At 45.4% G+C, this 27,351-nt stretch overlaps 1 protein-coding gene and 1 long non-coding RNA gene across 11 annotated transcripts; one reads left to right on the top strand and one right to left on the bottom strand.

The window, feature by feature from the left end:
* Positions 1-15,740, top strand: LOC144376330 (uncharacterized). 2 transcript variants are annotated; one of them, XR_013436655.1, is made up of 2 exons: positions 1-182; positions 14,908-15,740. It is a non-coding gene; the product is annotated as an uncharacterized LOC144376330 (long non-coding RNA). The 2 variants fall into 2 exon arrangements; XR_013436652.1 differs by lacking the exon at positions 1-182 and adding an exon at positions 189-383.
* On the bottom strand, positions 12,775-27,351 carry LOC144376327 (uncharacterized). Of its 9 annotated transcripts, none has more exons than XM_078043685.1 (7): positions 27,109-27,351; positions 24,318-24,435; positions 23,293-24,050; positions 21,835-21,961; positions 16,756-16,777; positions 16,568-16,630; positions 15,270-15,762 (listed from the first exon to the last, which is right to left on the bottom strand). In XM_078043685.1, the coding sequence occupies exons 3-7, from the start codon at positions 23,404-23,406 to the stop codon at positions 15,648-15,650; spliced, it is 441 nt and encodes a 146-aa protein (XP_077899811.1). In that variant the 5' UTR covers positions 23,407-24,050; positions 24,318-24,435; positions 27,109-27,351; the 3' UTR covers positions 15,270-15,647. The 9 variants fall into 9 exon arrangements, 6 of the variants coding, with proteins under 6 accessions (XP_077899791.1, XP_077899800.1, XP_077899811.1 ...); XM_078043690.1 differs by lacking the exon at positions 27,109-27,351 and adding an exon at positions 25,624-25,740; XM_078043665.1 differs by lacking the exons at positions 15,270-15,762; positions 23,293-24,050 and adding an exon at positions 12,775-15,158 and having other exon boundaries at positions 27,109-27,334.

Here is a 27,351-nt window from a genome sequence, read left to right as displayed (position 1 = left end):
CCCTGAGTAGGCAGGTGGCAGACAGAAAACTGGGAGGAGGGCCGTGGGTGGGCAGTCAGTGAACTACTGTGAGTTCTCAAGGTCGCTCAGTGGCTCAAGGGGCCAGAAGCTGGCAGGCTGGAGGTGAGGGGGGCATGAACCACCGCTGCTGTCCTGGGCCAAACCTCAAGGCTTTTGAACTAGTGAGTGACTCTTGCTTATGGCACTGGCTGGGCCCAATGGCTTCTCAGGGATTTTCACAGAGGAGGAAGACTGCCTCCTTTGTCCTGGACCCAGAATGGCAGCGAGGCCTGGGAGATCTTGGGTCTTCCTGTGCCCCGTGCCTCGACCAGGAAGAAGCCTTTTTCCTGGCTGTCTAGTCTCCTAGGACCCTCCATGTACAGGTAATGGTAAATTACTAGACTTCCCTCACCTTTGGGTGCTAAATTGCCTCCAAGAGTCCCCTTCTAGGCTCTGGAACTCTGTTCCTCCCTTGGGGAGTGGAGGGCAGTGGAGTTGCTGGGGCTCTCAGCCTTTTCTGTGGAGCAGGAGTATAATCTAGCGGCCCTGTAGTGGGACCAGAGCTCACCTCTTACAGGTGCAAGCTAAGTGTTTCCCTGCTGGGTCTCAGGCATCCTTCTTGCCGTCCTGGAGAGGTTACAACTCATGACAGCTCCCACACATGGATTCAGAGACAGCACCTGCCCCAAGGTCTGCCTGACTCCAAGACTGTGTCCTCCCTGAATGACCATAGGAAAGGGATGTCAGCACCATCATATGGGGTGGCCAGGTAACTGTCCCTCTCCCATCTTGGCCTGTTGCTCATGTCCTCCCGCATGGGTGAGAGAATGGGTATCCATTGGAGGGATGGGCTGGCTGCAAAATAAAAGCTATGAAGTAAAATATCAGAAATACAAATAAAAGGCAAGAATGGTTTTAAAGCAGGGATGTGACCAGTTGAGCCCACCAGAAGGGTCTGGCTCTAACAAAGAAGAAGCCTGTGCTTGCTTTATTTATAGCGGTACAGATCAAAGGGGATCAGTAGGAATAAGGTTTCAGTGTGGGAGGAGTCTTGTCTTGGTGCAGTAAACAGGTTGTTTGGTTCTTGACGGGTCACTCCCATTTACGGGGCTGTGCTTGAACTTGAGCGGTGAGCTCAAACGGGCATCCATGTAAACTGAGCATTCTCCACCAGTGGATTCCGCCTGGGAGTTCCTAAAACCAGGCTTCCCTGCCTAATGGCTTGAAGGTCACTCAGTTCACACAAGGCTCCTAGACGGCTTCTCGCAGTAGCCCATTCCTGGGATGCACTTTGTGTCTGGAACTGGAACTGCAGACGAGCTCCTATAAGGTCTCCTCACCTTTCTCCACAGTCGTCTGCTGGCTTTGGAAACTTCTCTCTCTGGAATCCTTCCAGGTTAAAGGGGAGCTAGAATAGTGAGGGGCCACATGTTTATCAAGATTTCAAAGGGAGACTTCAAGGTCAGTATAAGTCTTTAAGATAAACCAGAAGCAGGGTGTCCTTTGCTATCAGGGAGGCAATTTTGGTTCCCCAACCTGAAAGAATTTACTTCAATACGTGATGCCCCTGTTGTAAGCACCTTGAGCAGCAGGCACTGGTGGAACTGATCAGGAAAAGCCACGGTGGATGGTGGCCGCAGGGTGTGGCCCCTTCTGCCGGGGAGGTGGGATAGGCAGATAGCCTGTGACTGCAGGATCCTGTATGAGAAAGAGCCTTCCGGAAAATCCTGGAGTCAGCTAGGAAATCTGCAGTGACAGCTTCCCCGGGGCACAGAAGGTGCGAGGGGGCTTGACAGGGTTGGACTGGACATGGAGCCTGTCCACACGGAGAAAAGCTGGAAGCTCGGCCTGGCTGGCAGTGGAGCTCTAGCCAGTACCCCTGTCTCCCACCTGGCCACGTTGAAGACTGGCTGGCTGCCAGCATTCGGGAACAGTTTATTTAAATAGCATTTAACTAAAAAGATTCTTTTTCCTCAAAATACTGCTGAATTTTAAAAAGACTATGCTATATGAATATCTGTGGTATTTTATATTGGGGTAACTAATAATATATTTAATCACCCACCGATTTATGAACATTTAGATTGTTCCCCATAAACAATCAAGGGGGAGGGAGAAGCTCTGTGTTGCCACTGCTAACCTGGATTGTGACGGTTCTTCACACCTGGGAAGTCCAACTCCCTGCCTTCCAGCCTGTTCTGCTTATAGGGTAAAGCAGAAAGGGCACGAGATCAGGAACCATGCAACAAGAATGAGGCACCCAAAGAAGGTTTATTGTGGGTCATTCCAGGAAAGGTTTACCAGTCCGTGAAAGGGTGAGGGCCGGGAAAGTCGCAGGCAGGAAGGGCCAGAATAATGCTAATTAGGGAAGCTGGAGGTAGGAGGGCCTAGGCCATCTAAATTGCAGCTGATGACAACAGGTTGGCTGAGCAGAGTTTAGAGACATCGTGTCTGTGGCTTGTTACTAAGGGCTGATGTGAGTTGATAGGGCGATGGCTTCAGCAATGGGGAACCCGTGGTGGTTGGGGTCCGTGGTCATGTCAGCTTCTGATTGGTCATTTCGGGTATCCTCAGCCAGGTGGCCACAGCCACCATGAAAGAGGAGGGGGAAGGGAAGCCTGCTGGCCCAACATCCCGACCTCTTTGATGTTATAGGGCGCCATTTCTCATCTGGCTACTTTCTGCTGGTAGGAGGGCATTGCTAGGGAAGGTCAGGAATTGGGGGGTCATTGGGAAGGCGGCTGTAGGGGTGGAGAAGCATCTGATTTACTGCCACCCGTGAGACTTGGCTGATGTGATTTTGGATAAATCTGAGGAGACAAGGAGAAATTATTAGCAAGACACAGATCATGAGGATGGGGCCCACAATCAGACCTAACCAAGTAGTAAAAGGGCTGAGTTCCACCATCCCAGGAGGAATGAATGGACGGCTGCTGCCTTCATCTCAGTTCTTCACTCAGCCAATGTAGCACATCCATGTTTTCTTCTACTAGGCCGGTCTCACTGATGTAATAGCAACATTCTTTCCTGAGGAATAGACAGGACCACCTTTGCCAGCGGTGAGTAGGTCTAGGGCCCTCCTGTTTTGGAGAGCGACCCATGCAAGTGATACTATTTGTCTCTGGAGAGATGCCAGGGAGTTGGCAGAGGCTTCGACAGCTAGCTGTAGTTTTTCTTCAAGCTCTGTAGTTGTGGTTAAGCTGTAGCCCAATGCCCAGGCCCTGATGCCTGAGGCGATCAGGGAAGAAGCAAGGGAAATACCCACGACCACTGGAAGAAAGGAGGCCCGCTTATATCTAGTGGGTGGAGGCAGGCTCAACGAGAGAAACTCAGCCTGCCCATAGAGTGTTAACTGGGGAACTAGGGTGACAGGGTGCAGAAAGAAGTGGCAGTAGAGGAGCTGATGACTTTCATCAACATCCCATCACACCAAAAGAAAAATCCTGCGGGTGCATGGACTTGAGAGGACCCCATAACAGTCACGTTGTACCTGGGGGCGGCTTGCAAGGCATAGAAGATGGAACGATTTTGTTGCTGCTTCAGGGGATTTTCAAAGAGGGGGATCCTTCTCAGAGGGGGAGAGGCAGCACCCCCTTGGGAATTGTTAAGGGGAAAGGTCAGAGGGACTGCCTTTAGTGGAGGGGGGCGGCGATCCAGAGCAGCACACAGAAAACAATCGGAAATATCATTGATCCTGGAGTAGTTTAGGAGTTGTAGCCCCTGATGTACAAGGGCCAGCCATGAAAACGGGTTTCCCTTCTTGAGTGAGGGCAGTTTCTTTCTGGAGGATTTCTTGGTGGAGCTGAGGAATCACTCGGATGTAGGTGCAGAAAATCTTAAGAGTTCAATAGAGGTCACTGTCCCAGTACCAGGTGTATAGTTTTCCCTCCACTCCTGCTGCCCAGTGATTGTCCCAAGGATCTCTGATATTCAGGTAGGTCCTACCTCCAGAATAGGCATACAAACATTGGATTTGGGTGGTCCCTTTGACCTTGTGCATATTGCAAGAGGAGTGAGGTCATCCTCCATAAATAACTGGTTGGGACTTGCAATACTGCTTGGTTTGGTCATAAAGAAAGCAGAGGATAGGTGGCTCTCTACCAAGAAGGCGGAGGCCGGTTAATAGAATGGAGACAGTTGTTTGGCAACCAGCAGGTTGGCAATCGCTGGTTCCTAATGTCTGGGTCTTACCATCCCAGGTCCCCTGTACCTGGAAATGACAGCCAAAGGAATTAGGCAGCATTGTTTGGGTGAGGAGCACCTGTAGGAACAGACTCAAGAGGAGAAGTGGGAGTTTAGTGGGTCCCACCAATTGGGATGACCAGGACCTAGGGCCTGGGGCAAGCTTGAGGCGAGAAACATGATACCAAGAGGAGTGGCCTAGTAGTTTGGCTGATGTAGGAGTGGTGAGAATCATCATATGAGATCCTGCCCAGAGTAGTTGGAGTGACCAAGGATGGAGTTCCTTTAGGAGGACAGTGTCCTGGTAGGAGTGGACCCTCGGAAGGAGCTAGTTCTATTGGGGCAAGAAGATGGCGGTCCACATGTTCCCGGAGGAGCAAGGTGAGATAAGGTAGATATGAGACCAGAAGGGGGGGTGTTGAATGGGAAGGTTATGGTCATCAGGAAGGGGCGGCCGTAGAGCAGTTTGAAGGGGCTAAGCCCTGTGGGAGCTCTAGGGGCAGCTCGGATTTGGGTAAGAGCAAGGGGAAGCAGATTGGGCCAGGAGATTCGAAGCTCGATTGGGAGTTTTGTAAGGTGGTCCTTGAGATCCCCTGCCCAACCTTCCCCAAGGACTGTGGCCTGTAAGGAAAGTGAAGTGGTTTCCAGGAGATGTTGAGGCTTTCTGAAGCCTGTTGGATTCTTTGGGAAGTAAAGGCAGGGGCCATTGTCTGGCTGGGTAGATATTGGAAGGCTGAACCCGGGTATGATCTGCTCAATGAGGACTGAGGCCACCGTTTCCACTGTTTCTCGAGAGGTAAGGAAAGCCTCAATCCATCCTGAATAGGTACCAACCAGGGTGAGTAGACATAGGAACTTTTTGTGTCTGGGCATGTGAGTAAAATCTACCTGCCAATCTTTGCCTGGTTGGTTTCCTTGCATCTGATGAGTGGGGACCTAGGGTTGTAGGCCCTCTTGAGGTGTAACAGAGGAACATATCGAGCATGTGGAGTGGACCAATTGAATGAAGTCACACATGCCAGGCAGGTAAAAGAGACGTTAGAGGAATTGAATGAGAGGTTGGGGACCACTGTGAAATGAATTGTGGATGTCGGAGAGGAGATCTCGGGCTTGGAGTTGAGGAAGGGCAATCCTGTCTCCCAGGAAGATCCAGCCCTTATCTCTGATCTGGCCCCCTTGTGCCAGGTGGTCAGTCTGTTCCTGCTGGATGTAGGCCGGTTTGGTGGGCATAATGAGAAAGAGAATGAGAGCCATGGGTGGCTCGCTGGTTAAGCTTCTAGCCACCACATTGGCCTTGTTATTTCCTTTGGTTATGGGGTTGGAAGTGGCTTGATGACCCCAGCAGTGTATAATAGCAACTTAGGAAGGGAGGGGGAGAGCCTCAAGGAGTTTAGAGGTGAGCGAGGCATTGACTATAGGGGAGCCCTTAGTAGTTAGGCATCCTCTCCTTCCAGATGGCTGCGAGAGAATGTGTAACAAGAAAGGCATAGTTGGAGTCAGTATAGATGTTAACTGACTTGCCTTTTGAAAGGTGGAGAGCTCGGATGAGGGCAAAGAGCTCTGCCTTCTGAGAGGTTGTAACCAGGGAGGCGGCTGGCCTCCAGGACTGACAAAGCAGTAACCACAACATAGGCTGCTCTGCAGAGCTTGCCTGGCCTGACAGTTGAGCTTCCATCTACAAAAATTGTCAAGTCTGGTGCCAGCAAGGGGTTGCTGAAGAGGCCTTCCCTAGGTGGACGTAAGGCCTCAAGTACTTGAGGACAAGAGTGGGTAGTTGGAGAGGTAGAGCCAGACGTTGGGGAGAAGAGAAGCCGGGTTAAGGGGTGAAGAGGCACAGAGGAAAATGGTAGGGTTTTTGATGAAAAGTAAATGAAACTCCTGAATTTGAGAGGGGCCCAGGAGAGAGAGGGAGATTTATGTCCAAGGAGGTCCTGGAGCCTACGGGTGGAAGAAATGGTCAAAGGTTGAAGGAGGGTCAACTTTAGAGATTCTTTGGTAAGTTCTGCTGCCACTGAGAGGGCCCAGAGGCAGGATAGCCATCCCGGTACTGTAGAGTTGACCTGTTTAGAGAGATATGCTACAGGACGGTAGGAGGGTCCAACAGGCTGGGCCAGAAGACCAGTGGCAATCCTTAGTTTTTCATCTGTAAAGAGGTGGAAGGGACGGTTGGGGCTGGGTAGAAAGAGTGGAGGTGAGAAGATCAAAGCATCTCTAAATTTGAGGAAAAAATCTAGAGACCTGGACTGGAGATGCCAACAGTCCAACAGGAGTGTCTTTGGCTGCCTGGAAAGGGGGCTTGGCAAGAAGAGCAAAATTGGGAACCCAATGTCAGAAAAATCCAGTGAGCCCCCAAAATGAGAGGATCTGGTCTGCTGACTCAGGAGGCTGAGTTGGATCCTAAGAGCTTGGATTCTGCCTACAGTGAGGCTTTTGGAGGTCGGGGTTAGAAGAATGCCCAGTGGGTAACCTAGGGGACTGAGAGTCGAGCTTTGGTTGGGGAAACTCGGCCTCCTCAGGAACCTAAACAGTTAAGTAGGTGTGTTCCCGAGAAGTCTCTAAAGATGAGCTGCATAAGAGAAGGTCATCTGCATATTGTAGGAGGGGACTGACCCCGAGACCACAGGAAGCTAAATCCCGGGCCAGTGCCCGTCCAAACAGGTGGGGACTCTCCCGGGAGCCTTGAGGGAGAACAGTCCAGGTTAGTTGATGTGAGGTGAGGGTGTCAGGGTCCTCCCAGGTGAAAGCTAACAGGAAGTAAGAATCTGGTGAAGAGGGACAGTGAAGAAGGCATCTTTGAGATCTAGAACTGTGAAATGAGAGGTTGAGGGCAGTGTGTGAGAGAGGAGAGGATAAGGTTGGGACCACTGGATGAAGGGGAGTAACCACTTTGTTGGCTAAACAGAGATCTTGTACTAAGCAGTGTGCTCCTGACGGTTTGTGGACAGGTAGGATCGGAGTGTGGCAGGGAGAGTCTCATAAGGAGGTGGACTTTAGCTGAACCTGCACTGGTTGATGGTGTGTTGCTATTACCAGTTTGGAGGTGTCCCAGACTTGGGGGTCTACGAGGCCTGAGGGGAGGGGATAAGTGGTGGTGGGGAGGGTGTGTCTATAGTGGATTGAATCAAGGGGAGGAGGATTTGGGTAGTAGGGGCATGGGGTGAGAGCTGGAGAGTAGCCCCCAAGAATTGGAGAACATCTTGGAGGGAACTGAAGGGGAACTGGACAGGAAGGGATAACTAAAAGGAGTAGGTTAAAGGATGTCCCTCTAGGGAGCATGTCAGACTGGCCATTTTCTTTGGGGAGAAGGGTGTTCTTTCTATCCTCATGCCTGAGATCTAGGAAGGATATAAAGACCCAGAGTGGGCAGGCAAGACAGAATAGGTGGTCCCTGTGTCCACAGGAAGGTGGTGGATCTACCCACTACCTGGAGCTTGGTGAGGATTATGGGGTCCTCGAGTCTGGGCTTCTTCAGTTGTCAGACAGTCACAGAAGCTAAAAAAAAAGGGACTGCCTGTCCGGCCATACCCCCATGTTGAGGCGCTAGGGAGGGACTGGCCAGGGGACAGTCACTCTTCCAATGTCCCAGCTGCTTGCAGGTTAGGGCACTGGCGGGCCCAGTGGCCTTCTTGTCTGCATTTGAAGCAGGCCCCAGGAGGGTCAGATTCCTGAGGACCCCTGGGAGCCCTGGTGGGGGCCGGGGCTGGCTGCAGAGATGCAACCAGGGCTTGTGTCTGGAGTGCCACCTTTTTCTGTAAGCAGGTCTGCTGGCTAAGTTCAAATGTTTCCTCATGGACATTATAAACTTTAAAGGCCATTTTTCCAGATCTCGAATGGGGGTTTGGGGATCATCCTCAGACCACTTTAGCTTTTTTATAATATTGAGGGCTGACTGGGTGATAAATGAGTGACCAGAATGGTCGCCCCAGAGGGAGATTCAGGCTCTAATCTAGTATAGAGCGAGGGCCTCCATTAAGCGGTTAAGGAACATTGCAGGGTTCTCATCAGGCCCCTGAGTGACTTCTGTTAGTTTATCAAAATTAACAACTTTATTAGAAACTGCCTGCATGCCTGCTAGCAAACATTGTATCATCTAGGCACAGCCGCGTTGGCCCTGTTCTCCATTTTGATAGTCCCAATTAGGATTAGTGTCGGGGACTGCGGCTGTGCCTGTAGACATGGTGTCATCAGTCAAATGAACCTGGCTGCATGGTCCCGTGCAGCTACCTGGACTGCGTTCATCCGAGTAAGGATGGAGGTGAGGATGACATGGACAACATGCCAAGTAAGGTCAAAGGCTTGGGAAAGGCATTTACATTTTTTGATATAGGTAGTGGGTTCAGCAGAAAAGGAGCCTAAATGTTTTTGGATTTGTGAGAGGTCTTATAGAGAAAAAGAGACATGAACCCGAATGATGCCTTCAAATCCTGCCACCTCGAGGAGAGGACAGAGAAGTTCAGGATCTTGAGTTATTTGGCGAGACCTGGTATGGGCACTCACTGGGGAAGAGACAGGGGAGGGAGGGTGGTCTAACTCAGGTGGAGTTGGTTCTGGATAACGAGGAGGGTTAGCACAGGAGGGTCCAGAGGGTGGTAAGGAGAGTGGCTCTGGAGGTTCAGTAAGCAGAGAGGGGTCAGGGACAGGAGCAGAGGGGGACTTGGAAGGAGCAGTTTCTTTAGCGAGGAGGACTTGGAAAGTGGAGGTGGAGCAGAAAGAGGGACAGGAGCCCAAGTCCCAAAAGGCCTGAAAATAAGGAAATTCTAGCCACTTTTACATCTGTCCACAGAAATTGTCCAAATCAGTGAGGATTTTAAAAATCAAAAGTCCCCTCAGGAGGCCATTTAGAGCCATTATCTAAAGTGTATTGTGGCCAGGCCATGGTGGAATAGAAAAGTAGCTGTGTACAGCATAAGTCCTGAGCGAGTCCCAATTTGGAAAAATGTCTGTATAAAGGGGGTTTGGGGATCAAGAGTGGACTCTATATTTCCCATGATGTTTCGACACCTGGGGTGAGCAGGGAGGAAAAAGGCGTCCCAATTATCTACTCTGCTCACCAGAGAATGGAGTGGCCTGGCCAGGGACCGAGACATCTATACAGTCCACTGGGGGCCTGGACTGGTTGGGAGGGGAGTCTTTGACGGGACTTGAATTTATGGATAGAGTCCTGGCAATCGGGAGGGAGTCAAAAGATCAAAGAGAAAGGGACTTATCTCACGTTTACTAGATCGGATGAGGGCCACTGGTCTAAAGATCCCTGGTCGTTCTGGTGGCAGAGAGGAGTAGTGGCTTTCCCTAAGGGGAAGCTTTGAACTCCTCCCGGGTTTCAGCACCAAATGTAAAGCAGAAAGGGTGCACGAGATCAGGAACCATGGAACAAGAATGAGGCACCCAAAGAAGGCTTTTGGGAGGGGGGCTGTTCCTGGGAGAGGTTCACGGGTCCACAAAAGGGTGAGGGTCGGGGAAGTCGCAGGCAGGAAAGGCAAGAACAATGCTAATAAGGGAAGCTGGAGGTAGGAGGGCCTAGACCATCTAAATTGCAGCTACCGACATCAGATTGGCCGAGCAGAGTTTAGGAACATTGTGTCTGTTGTGGGTTAGTCAAGGCTGATGTGGATTGACAGGGAGATTGCTTCAGCTGAGGGAAATCCATGGTGGTTGGGTTCCATTGCCATGTCAGCTTCTGATTGGCCATTTTGTGTCTTCTCAGCCAGGCTGAAGGTCCCTGGCCACAGCCACCATGACAGGGGAGGGAGAAGGGAAGGCTGCTGAGCCAATATACAGCTGTTCTTGTTTTGCAAATCAGAAAATACAAAAGCATTAAGAACAAGAGATCAGCAAAATTCATTTAGTCACTGGATTTCTCCTGCCAAACACATGGATTCAAGAACTTATCACAACGACTTTATTAAGTGACATAAGATTGGGATATCTTCAGGGGATTCTGCCCAGAAATGAGCCACATTCTTGCTCCAAGATGATCCTTTACAAGTGGCTGTACTTTCCCCCAACAGTTTCCTTTTGTTTGATACTATTTCTAATTTTTTTGTTGTGAAAAAAAATGCTAGAATTGGTGTTTTTATTTTTGTCTGGAAGATTTTACATTTTTCAATGGTGTTTATTTTGAATGTATATAATATGGTAGGATGGTTAATTTTTATGCCAACTTTACTATGTTATGGGATGCACAGAGAGCCAGCAAAACATGCTTTCTGGTTGTGTCTGTGAGGATGCTTCTGGAAGAGATGGGCATTTGAATCAGTAGACTTGGTGAAGTGTCCTCACCAGTACAGATGGCATCGAACAATATCTGTTGAGGGCCTGGATGGAGCAAAAAGGCAATAATGGGGTGACTGCACTTTCTTTTTGAGATGGGACATGCATTTTCTGCTTGCAGACACCAGAGCTCCCTGTTCCTGGGTTTTTGGTGCAGGAGATCTCTGTATCCCTGCTATTTCTCAGGCTTTCTGACTCAGACTGAATTACACCACCAATCTTTCTGCTTCTCCAGTTTGGAAATTGCACATTATGGGACTTTTTGCCTCCATAGTTGTGTGAGCCAGTTCCTACAATAAGGCTTTACTGTAGTTGATCTTCAATGTCTCCTGAAGGCCCAGGCTTTGGAGGCTTGGTCCCCAGACTGTAGCACCATTGGGAAGTGGTGGCGTGTTTGGAAGGTGAGCCCTAGGGAGGAATTTATATCACTAGGGGACAAAGAAGATATGGAAATCTGGCCCATTCTGCTTCCCTTTCTCTCTCTGCTCCCCAGCAGCCATGAGGTGAACAAGCCCATAAGCTCCCACCATGAAGTACTGTGCTACCACACATAGTGCCAGGGCCAAGCAATCATGGGCTGAAACTAGGGGCCAAAAAAACCCCATTTTCCTTTATAGAGTTGATTTTCTCAGGTATTTTGTCTCACAAGACTAGCTCACCCCATCCCTCTTTCTCTGCATACACATGCATGTGTGTGCATGCATCCACACATCTCCTATGGTTTTGTATTTTCAGGAGAGCCCTGACTAATACAATATTATTGTTTTAATATTGAACCATTTAAAAGTAAACTATTAACACAATTTTTTATTCCCAAATACTTCATCATTTAAAAAAGTTTTTTTAAAAATTTGTTCTAATTAGTTATACATGACAGTAGAATGCCTTTTGACACATCATATATATGCTTCAGCATTTAACTCCTACAAATAAGAACAGTCTCTTTAAAAAAACTGATAGTACAATAATACAACTATCAGGTTAAGAAAATTTAATATTGAGAAAATATTATCACCTAATATTCAGGCCATATTGAAATGATCCTTTTTAAAAGTCTCTTTCTTTCTTTCTTTTTTTTTAATTAATACTGACTACTACTTCAGTCAATTTTCCTTTTCATTTCACTACTGGCCAGTGGTGCTATGTCTTGCATTCCAATCCATTCACAGTGTTGGTTAACATGGTCCACTATTGCCTGTGTCCCTGGAAACTAGAAGTTAGACTCAAAAGCTTGAGTAGATTATTGTTAAACAGTTACACCTCATCACATTTCAGGGTACCTACCAGGAGGTTGCTCCACATTTAGGGATGCTATGTTTGAACTCTAAGGTGGTGACCACCACAACTTGGGATGATATTTTGGGACAGTGCACATCCCTGTTTGTTCCCCAGCGAAGCTTTACCTAATGGCTTCCTGGGTGATCCTCATCTTTCATGGCATCCTCCTATAAGGAAGAGCGAGGGTTCACTCATCAACCAGGAACAAGTTACAGTTGCTCCTAAAAAAGGCAAGATGAGGGACTACTTCCTTCCCTTCAATCACCCATTTTCAGAGTGTATTGGTCTGCCAGGGATTCCACAACAAGGTCCCATAGACGGGGAGGTTTACACAAGAGAAATTCATCTTCTCACAGTTCTGGAGGCTGGAAGTTTAAGATCAAGGTGCTAATCAAAAGGGAAAATACTGGGGAATGATATGGACCAAAGTATATTGTTACATTGTGTGCGTGTACAAATATGTAACGAGTTCCACCATTATGTATAATTACAACCCATCAATTCAAAGAAATAAGAAAAAGAAAAAGTGCTGGCAGGACTGCTCTCTGGTGAAGCCTCCCTTTGTGGCTGCAGATGCCGCTTCTCTCCATGTTCTCACATGGCCTTTGCTTTGAGCAGAACCTCCTGGTGTTTCCTTCTGTTCTTGTGAGGACACCTGACCTATTGCATTAGGGCCCCACCCTTAGCACCTCTTTTATGCTTCATTGCCTCCTTAAAGACCCTGTCTCCAAATATAGTCACACTGAGGGTTAGGACCTCAGCCTATGAATTTGGGGATTAGGGGACCCAATTTAGTTCATAGCACAAATTAAGGAGCTGGCATGTAAATTTCTTCTGAGACTCTGATCCTTCTCTCTCCCTCCCCCCCCCCTCTCTCTCTCCTTTGGTCATGTCCCCAAGAGTCTTTGAGAACTATCTTGTTTCCTGGCACAAACTACCCCACGCTCACTCGGCTTCTACTGCCCCCAAAGTAGCCACTTCTCCAGACCTGGGTCCTTTGAAAAGTAGATTTAGGGGAAAAAAAGAAAGAATTTAGACACAAGATCTGGAGAGTCAGAGTTTACTCATTGCTGTTAGAGGGACATTGTTTCTAGCACTTGCAGTATTACTAAGGGATTTTTTTTTTAAATCATAAATTGATGTTAACATTTATTCTAAGTTATGTTCAATATTAAGGTTAATTTTGGAGTTTGATTTAATTTTATTTTGAACATACAAAATACAGAGAAATCTTGGTTCCATTCTTTCTCTTCCTCTCTCTTCCACACCCCCAGCAGGCCATCATTATTTTTTATTAATTCCAGTTCTTTCTTTCCAGTGTGTCTTTTGGTAATATACACATTCACACACACACACACACACACACACACACACACACACACAATTATGCTGCTGTGCACCTTACTTTTAAAAAATACAATAATATCTCCTTGGCAATCATTCCATATGCAGACATTCTCATTTCCCTTACATACCTGTAAAGTACCATAATATGTGAATATCCTGCTGTTTATTCAACCAGTCTTTTAACAATGGGTGTTGAGGTAGTTTCTAATCTTCTAATTTTACAAATAATGTCAGAATGATAACTTCATCTTATATTGTTTCTTATTTTGTGAAGGTATATCTTCAGGGTAATTTCTGAGAAGTGCCACTGTTACTTTAAAATGTGAATGCACATGTGATTTTCTTTGATATTGTTGCATTCTACTTCATAAGTGCCATTTTGCATTCCCACTGGTGACATACAAAAATGCCCACTTTCCTTGAAGTTTCATCAACATGGTGCATCATCCAGATCCAACTTTTGAATTTCTGCCAGTCTTTTAAGCAGATCATAACTCAGGACAGTTTTAACGGGCTCTGTGGCCCCAGTCACATTTACATGTCTCTATGCGTGAGGTGGAGCACCATTTTAAATGTAAAAAGCCTTTTGAATCATTTTTCTGTGAACTGTTTAGCCATGAATTTACTAGATTGAGTCTATTTTTTAAAAAGAATTTAACATAAATCTTTCCTGAAGCAAGCACTGTCACTTTTAACACATATGTACTAGAGAAAGACCTATAAAATATAAAACCAATGAAATAGGACAATACTGTACTTGACTCCCTCACCCCTAAACTCATTCTCATCAAAAAGTATTAGTGATCCCTTAAATTTTAACCTTTCTCCATTGGCTCTATTGAAGTCAACTGGAATATTCTGGCACCAAACCATCATTTTATTATTTTTCAAAATCTTGGCCAGTCGACTGGTTTTGTTAGAACATGGTGTTAATGAAAGAAACATTGCTGTCTCTACCCAGATGTGCTCTTGGCTCTCCACTGGGAAAAGCTGTTCCCCAGCCAGAAGTGGGGCTGCCCAGCTGTCTCCCATTCAGACAGAAGTTTTAAAAGAACACCCTGTGCGGAAGGAGTGGCAATGGCGTCATCTCCAAACATAGTTCACGCAGGGGGCGGATGCCACCACTCTTGATTCTTTGGAGGCCGGGTGTATTTCTGCCTGGGAATTTCACTGTGAGGTCAGCCGCCAGTCGGGAAGACACATGTGTCAAACAGGGAAGTAGGAAGAGCCCCCTCCACACTGCTCTCCAGCTGGCTGCCCCAGGTGGAGGGGGAGATGGCGCTCACCCACGTGAGCCCAGCACTAGTCCCCACATTATGTGCAAAGCCCCTGTGTTTATGATCTACTGTTGCATAAAAAAACTACCCCACAATGAGGGGCTCGAAGCAATCACAGATATATATTATCACTTTTCGGCCACTTGGGAGCCACTGGGCTGAGTGGTTCTCTCATGAGGTTGAGGTCAAGACGTTAGCCAAGGCTGCAACCCTCTGAAGATGTGACTGGGGCCACAGAGCCCGCTTCCAAGATAGTCACTGCTCTGCACTGAAAATTTGTGTCCTCCCTAAATTCATAGGTTGAATTCTAATCCATGAGACTATATTTGGAGGTAGACCATGGGGAAGGAATCAGATCATGAGCACGGAGCCTTCAGGATGGGATTGGTGCCCTTCTAACAGAAAACCCTAGGGAGCTCCCTCCCGTCTTCCACCATGTGAGGACACAGAAGGAAACTGGTACCTTGATCTTGGACTTCCCAGACTCCAAAACTGGGGAGAAATAAACTTCTGTGATCTAGAAGCCCATCAATCTATGGTATTTTTGTTACAGCAACCTGAATGGACTAGACAGGCATTCACATGACAGCAAGTTCATGCCGGCTAGAGGCAGGAGGCCTCAGTTCCTTTCCTGGTGTACTCTCATGGGGCTTCAGAGTGGCTTCACAATCCTGCGATCCTGGCTTCCTGAAGAGCAAGAGATTTGAGAGCCAGAAGGTGCTGCACTGCTAAGGGTCAATGCTTGAAGCCACGCACCATCACTCTGCTATTCCGTTTGTTAGAAGGGACTCAGTCTGGTTCACACTGAAGGGAAAAGGAATTAGCTGTCACCTTTTGAAAAGAGTTGTCACAAAGAATTTATGGGCACATTTATTTTTATTTATTTATTTATTTATTTGGTACTAGTAATTGAACCCAGAGGTTCTTGACCACCAAGCTGTATCCACAGTCCTTAATTTTAAATTTTTTTTTAAAATATTTATTTATTTTTTTAGTTCTCGGCAGACACAACATCTTTGTTTGTATATGGTGCTGAGGATCGAACCCGGGCCACACGCATTCCAGGCGAGCGCGCTACCCCTTGAGCTACATCCCCAGCCCCTTAATTTTAAATTTTGAGTCAGGGTTTCGCTAAGTTGCTTAGGACCTCGCTAAGTTGCTGAGGCTGGCCTTGAATTTTTGAACTTCCTGCCTCTACCTCCTGAGTTTCTGGAATTACAGGTGTGTGCTACCATGCCTAGCTACGGATAAACTTTAAAATCACCCCAGGCCCAAAAGCCTTTTCCCTTGTAACTAAAGTATTGCCTCATAAAATCCTCTCTGGTTGACCTCATGAAAGATATAGCCTCTTCTCAGTTTTCCTCCTAATAAAATGTCTTCATCACACCTGCTTTCAGTGTTCTTTGACCTATTATAACAATGGAACCAATTAAAATACAGTTTTCTGAACCTCATCAAGACTTTCATTTCATTGGCCCAATGGGCTAGTGAATCTTCATTTTTACAAGCATTGCTGATACAGTGAATCCTTTGGTCCTGGCCCATCAAGATAGGTACTGAGATTTTTAGCACTGTGCTTCTACGTCACCAACAATCCCATCAGCATTCCACTGAAAGCAAGTTGGAGCACATCACTGTAGCTTGTTAGAACACTCAGCACCACACCTGGCAGAGGTAAGTGCATCACAAATCCTCTCAATAGATGGATGATGAACAGGTGAATGAATGATTCATGATCAAAGCTCAGTTGTATCAACTTTGATGATGCTTTTTCAAACGTTAAAATTCCCAACATCACCTAAGATGTTATTCTTGCTGAGAAGTATCTAACCTGCTCTCATGAAGCCTCTTTACCTAAATCACAGTTTATAGAAAATATGGGTGATAAAGGAATGTGTTATGTGATATCTTGAGAAGATAATCAGATGAATACAGAATTTGGGGCATTTAATAAGACAGCTGGGCTGGAGTTCTGACCAAGTCAATGGCATAGGGGAGAAAAGGATAGGGGGATTGTTCTAGATAAGGGCTAAAGGTCAGTTGCTAGTTTCTGTAAATAAAGTCTTATTTGAACCTAATCATTCTAACTAGCTTACTGTTACCTCTGGCTACATTTGTGCTATGATGACACAATTGAGAAACTGTAACTGGACAGTGTTGGCCGCAAAACAAAGATATTTATTACCTGACCTTTTAAGAAAAAGTTTGCTGACCTCCATTCTGGATTAAAGATGCTTGATGACTCTTCTGCTTCCATCAGTGACAGAGTGGTCATCCTGCCACATGCAACCAGAAAACCGAATAAAATCAATCCAATAGCTGTTTTCAGACACAAGATATTTGGCAGCACAGGGCTATACTCCAAGAGGTAACAAAGAAACTAGGTGAGCTTTACAATTACCTAGACTTTCTGCCAGAGCCATCTGCAAAAAACAAAACAAAACAAACCTCAGCTTCTATCTCCATGTAAAAAAAAAAAAAATTACCCCTAAATGGTTTATATGCCCAAATGCCAAAGTTCAAACTACAAAACTTCTAGAATAAAACACAGAAGAAAATCTTTATAACCTTCAGATAGGTGAAGATTTCTTAGAAAGTATCAAACATAAGTGAAAGTATTGATAAGTTTGGTTTCCTTGAAACAAAATCCTTCAAAAGACACTATTAATAAAATGAAAAATCAAGTCACTGAGTGGGAGAAATTATTTGTAATACATAAACCTGGCAAAGTACTCATATGAATATCTCAGTAATAAAAAGACAATCTGCTGGTTTTTTGTTTTCGTTTTTGTACTAAGGATTGAACCCAGAGCCACATCCCCAATCCCCACCCCCACCTTTTTTTTTTTTTTTTTTTTTGAGACAGGGTCTTGTTAAGTTGCTGAGGTTGGCTTTGAATGAGCATTTCTCCTGCGCCAGTCTCCTGAGCCATTGGGATTGCAAGTGTGCACCACCATGCCTGGTGACAACCTGCTTTTTAAAAAGCCAAAATATTTGAACAGATACCACAAAAAGAATATATATCTCCAAATGGCCAGTAAGCACATGAAAAGATACATAAAACATCTCTAGTTATCAGGGACATGCAAATCAAAACCACATAAAGATACTACTGACCATTCACAAAAATAGTAAAATGTAAAGGACTGATCATAGGGTGAGGAGGACACATAGAAACTACAACCTTGAGCTGGGGTTGTGGCTCAGCGGTAGAGCGCTCACCTACCATGGGCGAGGTCCTAGGTTCGACCCCCAACACCACATAAAAATAAATAAATAAAGATATTGTGCCCAACTACAACTAAAAAATAAATATTAAAAAAAAGAAACTGGTGTGTAGAATGTTATTAACACTTTGGAAACAGTTTGGCCATTTCTTTTTTTTTTAATTAAAAAAATTTTTTTTGTAGTTGTAGATGGACAGAATGCCTTTATTTTATTTTTATGTGGTGCTGAGGATTGTGCCTCACATGTGCTAGGCAAGCTCTCTGCCACTGAGCTACAGCCCCAGCCCAGTTTGGCCATTTCTTATAAAGTTAAATATATATTTATATGATCCAGAAATCCTACTCACAGATTTTTACCCAAGAGAAATGAAAACACATGTCTACAGAAAGAGTTGTAAAGAATTTTCGTAGCAACTTTGATCATAATAGCCTAAAACTGGAAATAATCCAAATATCTGTTAGGGGTGATGGATAAGCAAATCATAATATATTATACAATGGCTCACTGCTCAGCAATACAGAGAACAAGCTTTTCACATTTACAACATCCTGGGTGAATCTCAAAGATATACTGAGTGAAAGAAGTGAGACACAAAAGAACATAGGCTGTATTCTTCCATTTATGAAGATTCTGAGCTGGCAAAACTATTTACAGTGGTTGACAAGGTACCGGATGGGGCAGAGCTAGTGATAGGTTTTGAAGAGAAAATGTCTGAACTTTCTATATTTTGATAAAGGAGTAAATGTCAGAGTAGATACATTTTAAAATGCATTGAATCATACAGTTTAAATGAATGTATTGTACTGAATATTGGTTTTACTTATTTAAAAAAGTTTAAAATAGACTAAAAATAGAGAATAATAGAGACATAATAGTGAAACTCAATGTGTGATCCTCAGTTATCTACTGACTTGGAGAAAACAAAGCTATTAAAGATATTTTTAGGATGAATGGGCAATTTTGATTATGGCTTGGTTATTAAATAATATTGTAAAATATTAATCTTAACTATGATAATGATATGAAGATTAAAAAGAAGCATCTAATTTCCTATTCTTAGACCTACGTTAGGAATAAAATCTCAAGTTCATCTACAACTTACTTTTCAATGGTTTAGTAGCAACCAAAAAATGATATAATGCCAATAAAAACACATCCAAGACTCTGAGATGAAGCAAGTCTGGCAAGCAGTACCATTGTTGAAGAAGGTGGTATATGGATTTTCATTGTAATTTCAACTTTTCTGATTTTCAACATTTTCCCACAACTTTCTATGATAATTATGAAAATTGGAGGAGAAACTGTTGACACTTGAGCTAACCCTGAAGTCTACAGACTTCCTTAGAGGGTGGCTTTTATGAAAACATGGCTACAGTCAGAGTTTCCTCCAAATTCTTCTAAGTATGGTTTTGAACAGAACTCCAGGGACAAATGGCATTAGCAATGTTAGCAGTTGAGTTAGCTGCCATGGGCCCCCTGGGTGGAGCAGATGGGCCTCCTAGCTTTCTTGACTGGGGCAGGAGACATCTCTGTGTTGGGTCAGGGAACAACAGGACCGTGGCTGGGGCCACCTCTGTGCTGTCCTTTAGTCACCTACCCTTGGCATTCTTCAACCCTTCTCGGTGCCTACCCAGGGCTCTCCCTGGCTGAATTATTCCAGCCAAGCTAAAAGTTTCATACAATGACACAGGACACATAAGGCCCATGTGACTCTGTTTGCTAAATTGTGAAAACCAGTTTCACACAGATGTTTCACAAAAGGCTAAGTGCACACATGTGGAAACGTCTGCTGCAGATCTCAGACTCACTGCTACTGAGGTGCTGCCCAGGGCCTTGGCCATCTGGGGCCTTGGAGCTAAGGAGGGAAGCGTAAGAAGTGGGCAAGGGCTTCCTTGGGCTCTATACCTTCAGCAGGTAGAAGAGGAGGAAGATGAGTCGGCTGGGGTGAGGAGAGAGAGAAGCAGCAAGGTTGAGGTCCCACCTTGCCGGCAGCAGGTGTGAGATGTTACAGAAATGCCCTGAGGTTAAGAGCTGGAAAAAGTTCACAAAATCTGGGCCCTTGGTGGGTCTGGGGGATCAGGGTCAGAGTAATTCTCAGAGCTTGGGAGATAGAGGGAGAGGACTTAGGGATTGCCCCAGAAAGGAGACGATGGAGGCACAGGTGCAAACAATTTTGCCAGTTAGTTTTGGCACAATGCTGAGATGGTTGAGGAAGGGGCGCCAGGCACGGGAGCCGGGGAGAGGGGTTTGCTTGTCTGGAGACCTGAGTATGCTTGGAGCTCAGAGGAGAGGAAGGGAAGGAGGTGACTGGATCCTTGGAGATCAAGGAAGGAGGGGCACCCCTGTGAAGGGTGGCTCAGCACAGAAATTCAGATGTCAGGGAAGGAGAGAGGAGAGACAAAGCCGTGGTGATGTTCTGAGGTCCCCAGAGGGACTCCAGTGCCACACATTCTCCTTACCTGTCTTTAAAAATAAGAACAGAAAACATAAACCTCTTTTTATGTGCATGGATGTAATCTAGACAGACTTCTAATTATATTTAATTAAAGGAGAAAGTCAGAGGGAGGGACATGAAGAAGTGGATGTTGGATAGTCTGAGGTGATAAGGAAATTGAGACCATGGAGTCATGGAAAGACCTGGAAGAAGTGGCACCGCAGAGAAGGACACACAGGAGAAAGCACAAGAACACACCGAGAGATGGGCAGTTAAGGTCCCAGACCTTGTGGTGACAAAACAGCTGTGGCCCCCCAGGGTCAGGCAGACCGCTCACACGATGGCCAGAGTGTTCCATGGTGAATGTTCAATGCACAGAGCGGAAACTGTGGTTTATACCTGAGCTGTGACAGTCGCCACACTCTGAGACAGTCCACCAGTTTCAAGGGCAGGGGACGTCTACCCCTGGTTCTGGTGAGGGAAGTATCAAAGTCACAGTGAAAGAGGAGAAAGTGAAATGGCACATGTGGTCACAGTTACCTTTGGAAAAAACAACCTGCTACACCAGCTTTGGCCAACTGAGATCTTTAAGAGCTCTAGAAAACTCAAAGTGGGAATCAGCAAGGGTAACTCTTGGGTTTCCCAACTTAAATTCCTGCATGTTCTGGATTATGCTCACTTTTTTTTTTAATTTGAAAAATAAGATGCATTGGTCTGGTGAGCAACCAGCTTTATTCCAGAGAAGAGACTTCTGCTCTGACTCTCTCCTTGGCAATGTTCTATAGCACTGTCCCCACGGGATTTCTGTTCCTTGTGCCCAGATGAGGCTGACCAGTGTGACTACATTTTAGGAAAACTGGCTTTCAGTAGCTTCTCTCTTAAAAACCACCATGGCCAATTTCATATCCTTGCAGACAGTCTTTCCAGATGCTTCTGTCTGCTGTGGCTGTTCCTCTGCTTTCATTGCCAAGAAGAAGGTCACGCCAGCAGACTCCTCTCTCTGGAATAAAGCTGGTGCTCTCCAGACCAAGGCATCTTATTTTCCAAATCAAAAAGAAACCACCAAAATCCAGCACACTTAGAAGCTCTAAGTTGGAAAACCCAGGAGTTACACATACAGATTCCCACTCCACATTTCTGGAGCTCATAGGCTCTTGAGTGGTGTGACGCATTGACCACAGAGGAATCTGAGGCCATTCACAGATGGTCTTGAGCACTTTATCTCATCTCCTGCATGGTCAGTCTCTTAAGGGTGGGGCTCTGCTGTTCTCTTGGTCACCAGTGTTTACTACTTACTCAGAGTATCTTCTCTTAAGGTTTGTTTAGCTAGGGGCCAGCACAGCAATTCCTAACAATCCTTGCTTTCGTTTCACACCATGGCATGTCTACTCCAGCCAACAGCTTCTCTCCATTCGTTTCCCTGTTTCTAAATGAGAACCTGATTGTCCATGCTTTATTTTTGAACCCAGCAATATAGGCTATAAATCATTTCCTGCTAGGGTGACCAATTTGTCCCATTGATGCAGTACTTTTCTGGTTTTAAGCTGAAAGTCTCACATCCCAGGAACCAGCTCATACCCAGACACACTCTGGGTAAGGAAAGGGGGCCCCTCGTCAAATGTCAACTCCAGCCAGTCTCTCAAGAAGAGGCAAGCTGGGGGACCTGGCATCCTGCAAGACCCCTGACCTTAAGCAGAGATGGGGAGCTTCCCCCAGGCCAGGGTATGAGTTGGGCCAGCAATGATCAACCTCTTTAGTTAAAAGAATACTTAGATGAATTACCTATTGGGAAGGAAGGAATCGAGGTATTATACATACATGCACAGCAGTTAGATTCAGTAGAAAGAGCAGTGAACTTGGAGTCAAGATGCCTGGCCTCTGCCACTGAGCAGCAGTAGAACCCCAGAGCCAGACCACTCAACTTTCTGAGCCTCTGTGTGTCCATCTGTAAAATGAAAGGGTTAGACTGGGGTTTGCTTCCTTTTATTTTATTTTTGTTCTAGAACTTCAGGTCCATAGGGCAGAGTTACTCAGACTCCTCAGGACATGGTCTTGTTCTCATCATTGCTAAATCCTTCCCGTCCTTCCCTTTTATCTTCTTCCCTCTCTTCTTTCCTTCTCCATTCCCAGCACTGACCCCCTTCTCCCCCAGAGGCAATCGCATCAATAGGAAAGGTATCTCTCCTAGAGTAGGTATGTAGTTTTATGAGGTAGGTAGGAGTATTATTTTATGTATACATTCTTAGTTTATATATATCCTATTAGACTATAGCCCTCATTTGGTTTCTAACATTACTTACCTAGAACCATTTTAAAAATGTCTCTGTGGGACTGGGGTTGTGGCTCAGCGGTAGAGCGCTCACCTCACACGTGCAAGATGCTGGGTTCGATCCTCAGAACCACATAAAAATAAATAAGTGAAATAAAGATAAAAAATAAATATAAAAAAAAACTAAAAAAAAAAAGAATGTCTCTGTGGTGTTGGCTGTTGATTTTTTTTTTGTTTCTTTCAGTACTAGGGATTGAACCCAGGGTTTGCATATACTAGGAAACTGCTCTACCACTAAGCTACACTCCAAGGCCTTTTATTTATTTATTTTTGAGGCAGGGCCTTACTAAGTTGTTCAGGCTGGCCTCAAACTTGCGATCCTCCTGCCTCAGTCTCCCAGGTTGCTGGGTTACAGGTGTGTGCCTCTACACCTGGTCAGGCTCTTGATTTTTTTTTTATTGCCAGCAAAATACAACATACTTATTTGTAGTAAATATTTTTTTAAAAGTAGAAGGAACCCACACTCAAATAATCATGATAGAGTATAGCAAATACATAAACCAGTAACATAGTTGCTATTTTCATCATCAAGCACTATATACTGTTTGTGATTGTATAAACTTTTTAAAAAAATTTTTTTAATATTTTTTTTTGAGAGAGAGAGAGAGAGAGAGTTTTTTTTTCATTTTTCAGACTCTTGATTTCTAAGGCTTCTTTCACAGTGACATTTTATGAGCATTGTTTAGTATTGTATATTGATAATAATTTACTATTTTCTGGAGTTCTTGTTAATCTGAATCAAATTATTGGTGGGCTTTCTGGAGTTACCAAGCAGACAAGAAACTACGGCTCCAAAATTGTGTCACTTGGGTCTGCATTCAGGAAATCAAATGGATTCATAGATTGAGGATATCAAAGGGGAATTAATATAATATTGGATGGCAAAAGCAGTTGTGAGCGCATCTTTGGTGTCTGACTCTGAGCTAGGAAGCCTTTCCAAAACCTACCAGATCTGCAGTCCCATGCGCTCTGCTCCTCTGGGGGCCGGGGAGCTTCCCTCTGTGAAGCTGGTAGACATCCTCCAAGGGGAGGCAGAAGAAGAGTTCCTGGCTCACACTCATATTTCATCAGGCACAGAAACGTCTGGCAGCTGCTTAAGGCTGCAGCCAGAGACCGACCTCAAATCGTGTGTATGTCTGCAAGGCTTTGCTCCTCCCCCCTGGGCCACCAGGATACATGGCTTAGAGCAGGGAAGACCCGCCAGCATCCGCCCAGAGAGTTCCTGTGGTTGTTAGCTGAGCAGTGTCTAGCAAGGCTGAGCAGCTCTCTTGGTGGCATTGGGGCTTAAGGAGCCATGTGGAGCCTGGGAACAGGGCTGCAGGTGGGGAACAGCTGTGGGGATCAGTCCCTCTGTCACTGCCTGCCAGTGCCTGGGAGAGTGGATTCCATTTCAGGCAGCAGTGCTTCACGCTGGGTGGCCTCTGCTGTGCCTCTCACATCAGTACCATAGACGCAGAAGGCTGAGGAGAGCAGAGCTGTCCTTGGGGGAAGAAGCCCTGCCTTTCTCGTCGTCCCATGTTTCTGGCTCAACAGCATCTTAAGCTCCATTTGGGCCCCTTGGCAAGATCTCTTGCAGCTTGAGGGGTAAGGCCTATGAAGTCAAGGCAGCAGGTAGCAGTACTGATGTCCCCCAAGTGACATCTTCCTCACCTAAACTTTATAGAAGCACATCTTGACTCTATTGTAGACCAAACTAGTTTTGTTCCTTTGAAGATACAACACAAAGAAAAGCAACAAGAATATATAAAACCCCTAAATAACAAATAAAAACACACAGCAATGGCCCCCAGGTGTTTCCAGTCCCACTCTCCAAATCCCAGCTAACTCAGCATTCAGATTGGATAGTTGTACGTAGTTCTATGAACTTCCCAGAGGAGGAGATGAACACGGAATCATGCACACACTACAACCAGGAATGCCTTTCTCTGTAGTGTCAGGACTTCAGCTGCACTCAGAATCAGAGAAGGCTCACCTTTGCTTGCAGGTCCAGGAGCAGCTGATCTTCAGTACCCAGGTAGTGCCTCATTGGACGGCCTTCAGGGCCTCTGACCAGGACCCAGGTGCTCCAGTCCTCTGTGCACCCGTGTCCTCTGGAGAAAGTTTTAAAAAACTTAGCAAGGTAAAATAATTACATGCAACTGATAATCACGGATGCTAAATGTTCTCTCTGTCATCTCACATGATCCTCATAACCTTATGGAGTAAATGCTATTATTCATAAATGGGGAGTCTGAGACTCAGAGAGACTAAGCAACTGGCCCAGTCCCACTGCTAGCAGTTGGTGGGATCAGGATGTAATCACAGAAGACTGTAGAGTTTGAGTCTGTGTGTTTAACCACTATATGGGTATAAGATCCGGTGCTTGTGCACGCCGCCCCCCCCCCACATATTGATGATGTACCTACCATGCATCCTTTGGTTTAAAAAAGTGTAATCACTTTTTATAATATTCACAGAATCATAGGTTGTTAGAAATAAAAATCATTTTCAAATTATTGACATTTTCCCTTCTTTCAATTCCCCCCCACACAAAAAAAGCATATACTGTACTTACCTTGGAGAAATAGTTCTCAAATTTGAGCAAGCATCAATCACCTGAGAACTGGCCTAAACACAGATCTCTGGGCCCTGCTAGTAGAACTTTTAATTCAGTATATCTGAGTGGGGTCTGAGATGTGTCTTTCTAACAAGTTCCCAGAGGGTGTTGATGCTGCTAGTTCTGGGACCCCCCCACCACATGGAAACTTAGTCTGTTTTCTGTTATTATAATAAAATATTTGAGGTAAGATATTTGAATAAAGAAAAGAGGTTTTAGTTAGCTCACAGTTTTGGAGGCTGATATTCCAAGATCAGGTAGCATTATTTGTTTGGTCACTGGTAAAGACCTCATGATGCCTGTATCACAGTGGTGGGAACATGTACTAAAGAGACCACACAATGAGACAGGAAACCAGAGAGCTTCAGAGGCCAGATTTGCTCTTTTGATACTAATTTGCTCTTGCAAGAACTAACATACTCCTACAGACCAATGTTAATCCTTTCTGAGGGATGCCCCCAATGACCTAACCACCTCCCATTAGGCCCCACCTCTTAAAGGCTCCAACACTTCTCAACATCATCAATTGGGGCTGGGTTTGTAGCTCAGTGGTAGCACACTTGCCTGGCATGTGTGAGGTACTGGCTTTGATCCTTGGCACCACATAAAAATAAATAAATAAATAAATAAATGTACATCAACAAATAGAAAAAATATTAAAAACAAATAAACAAAACCCCACATTATCACATCAGGAAAAAGCTTCCAGCACATGAACCTTTGGGAGACAAACTGAAACTTCAGCTAAATCATAGCAGAGACCTGCTGCCTGCTGCTTTAGAGTGAACGGGACATGGTAGTGTCCATAAGACACACTGCAGTTGTCACTTAAACTTTCTTAGCAATGTTGATGAAGCCCGGGTGTTTTAGTCAGCTTTTTCACTGCTGTTGACTAGCACAACTATAGAGGAGGAAGAGTTTATTTGAGGGCTCATGGTTTTAGAGGTCTTAGTCCATAGAAGGCCAGCTCCATTCCTCAGGGTTGAGGCTGAACATCATGGAGGGAGAGGGTGGCAGAGGGAAGCAGTTCACATCACGGTGATCAGAAAGGAGAGAGAGAGAGAGAGAGAGAGAGAGAGAGAGAGAGAGAGAGAGAGAGAGAGAGAGAGAGAGAGAGACTTCACTCTCTAGATGCAAATTATATACCCCATAGCCATAGCCCCAATTCCCGCCTCCTCCAGCCACACCCTACACTTCAATTAATCCCATCAGAGATTAATTCACTGATTGGGTTAAAACTCTTACAACCCAATCCTTTCTCTCTGAACCTTCTTGCGCTATCTCACATTTGAGCTTTTGGGGGACACCTTACATCCAAACCATAACACCAAGCAAATGTGCCCAGGGATCACTCTTAACAGTCACTTATTCTTTAATAACTCCTTTTTTTTCAAATATATGTTTTTAGTTGTAGACGGACACAATATCTATTTAATTATTTCTATGTGGTGTTGAGGATCAAACCCAGTACCTCACACGTGTGAGGCAGGCCCTCTACTACTGAGCTACAGCCCCAGCCCTAATAACTCCTTTTTGATTACCAGCAACAGAGTCAGAATGTCGTAGACAGATTTCTAAAAATGCCCTCTTCCATGAAAAGATTCCACACTCCTTTGTTCTTGAAACCTGGGAAGGTGTGCTGATATTGTCCCCAAGATTGTGTTATGTTATTCTGCACAGTTGACCTAAAGAGGAATTCAACAAGGGATTGTGGTGCCATTTAACCATGTAGGTCCTTAAAACCAGAGAACTTCCTGTGGCTCTTAAGGCAGAGAACAAGGCAGAAAGAGGAAGTCTGAGAGACTTGAAGCTCAAGAGCCAGGGACAGTGTGGAAGAGCTGCTGCTGGTCTGAGAGGTGAAAGTGACCTTCCTTCAGGAAGAAATCAGAACCTCAGCCCAATAGTTGCCAAATGCTGCCAACAGCCTGAAAGAGTTCAGAAACAGATTCTTCCCTGAAACTCCAGAAAATAGAGCCAGGTCTGATCTCCCAAACTGTGAGCTCATAAATGAATGTAGTTTTAAGCCTCTGTGTTGGTGACTGTACTGCAGTAGAAAACTAACACGCAAATTCACGAAGTTCCAAGTTCAGAAGGGAACTACGGCCCAATGCAGACCTCCCCGCTCTAGAAGATCTAAGACCAGGAGCTAGCCCCTTGGGAGGCTCACCTTATCATTTGCTGGAAACAGAGTGGCTCTGACTTGAATTCCAGTCCCTTTGAGATGATGTTCAGTTCAGTAGGGAAAAAAAAAAATCTAAAGATTGACACACACCTGAGAGTTGCCTGCCTGGCTGATCCACACCAGCCTGGCTGGCTCATGAACACAGGCAGATCTCTTGTCAACTAGCACATGCCCTTCATGGATGAGCAGTTTAAAAACAGGTTAGGAAAACAGATTGTCCTCCTGCGA

This window comes from Ictidomys tridecemlineatus, chromosome 1 (genome assembly GCF_052094955.1).
Source record: "Ictidomys tridecemlineatus isolate mIctTri1 chromosome 1, mIctTri1.hap1, whole genome shotgun sequence".
NCBI lineage: Eukaryota > Metazoa > Chordata > Mammalia > Rodentia > Sciuridae > Ictidomys > Ictidomys tridecemlineatus.
Note: the sequence above shows the minus strand (reverse complement) of the source record. Positions and strands in the feature narration are given on the sequence as shown.

Coding starts and splice junctions, on each gene's coding strand:
- LOC144376327 (XM_078043655.1), bottom strand. CDS start 27,260: ATGAGCCAGCCAGGCTGGTGTGGATCAGCCAGGCAGGCAACTCTCAGG. Junction 21,962..24,317: donor TCCTGGACCTGCAAGCAAAG/GTGAGCCTTCTC, acceptor TTCATTTTACAG/ATGGACACACAGAGGCTCAG. Junction 15,763..16,567: donor ATCTTTAATCCAGAATGGAG/GTCAGCAAACTT, acceptor TTGTTATAATAG/GTCAAAGAACACTGAAAGCA.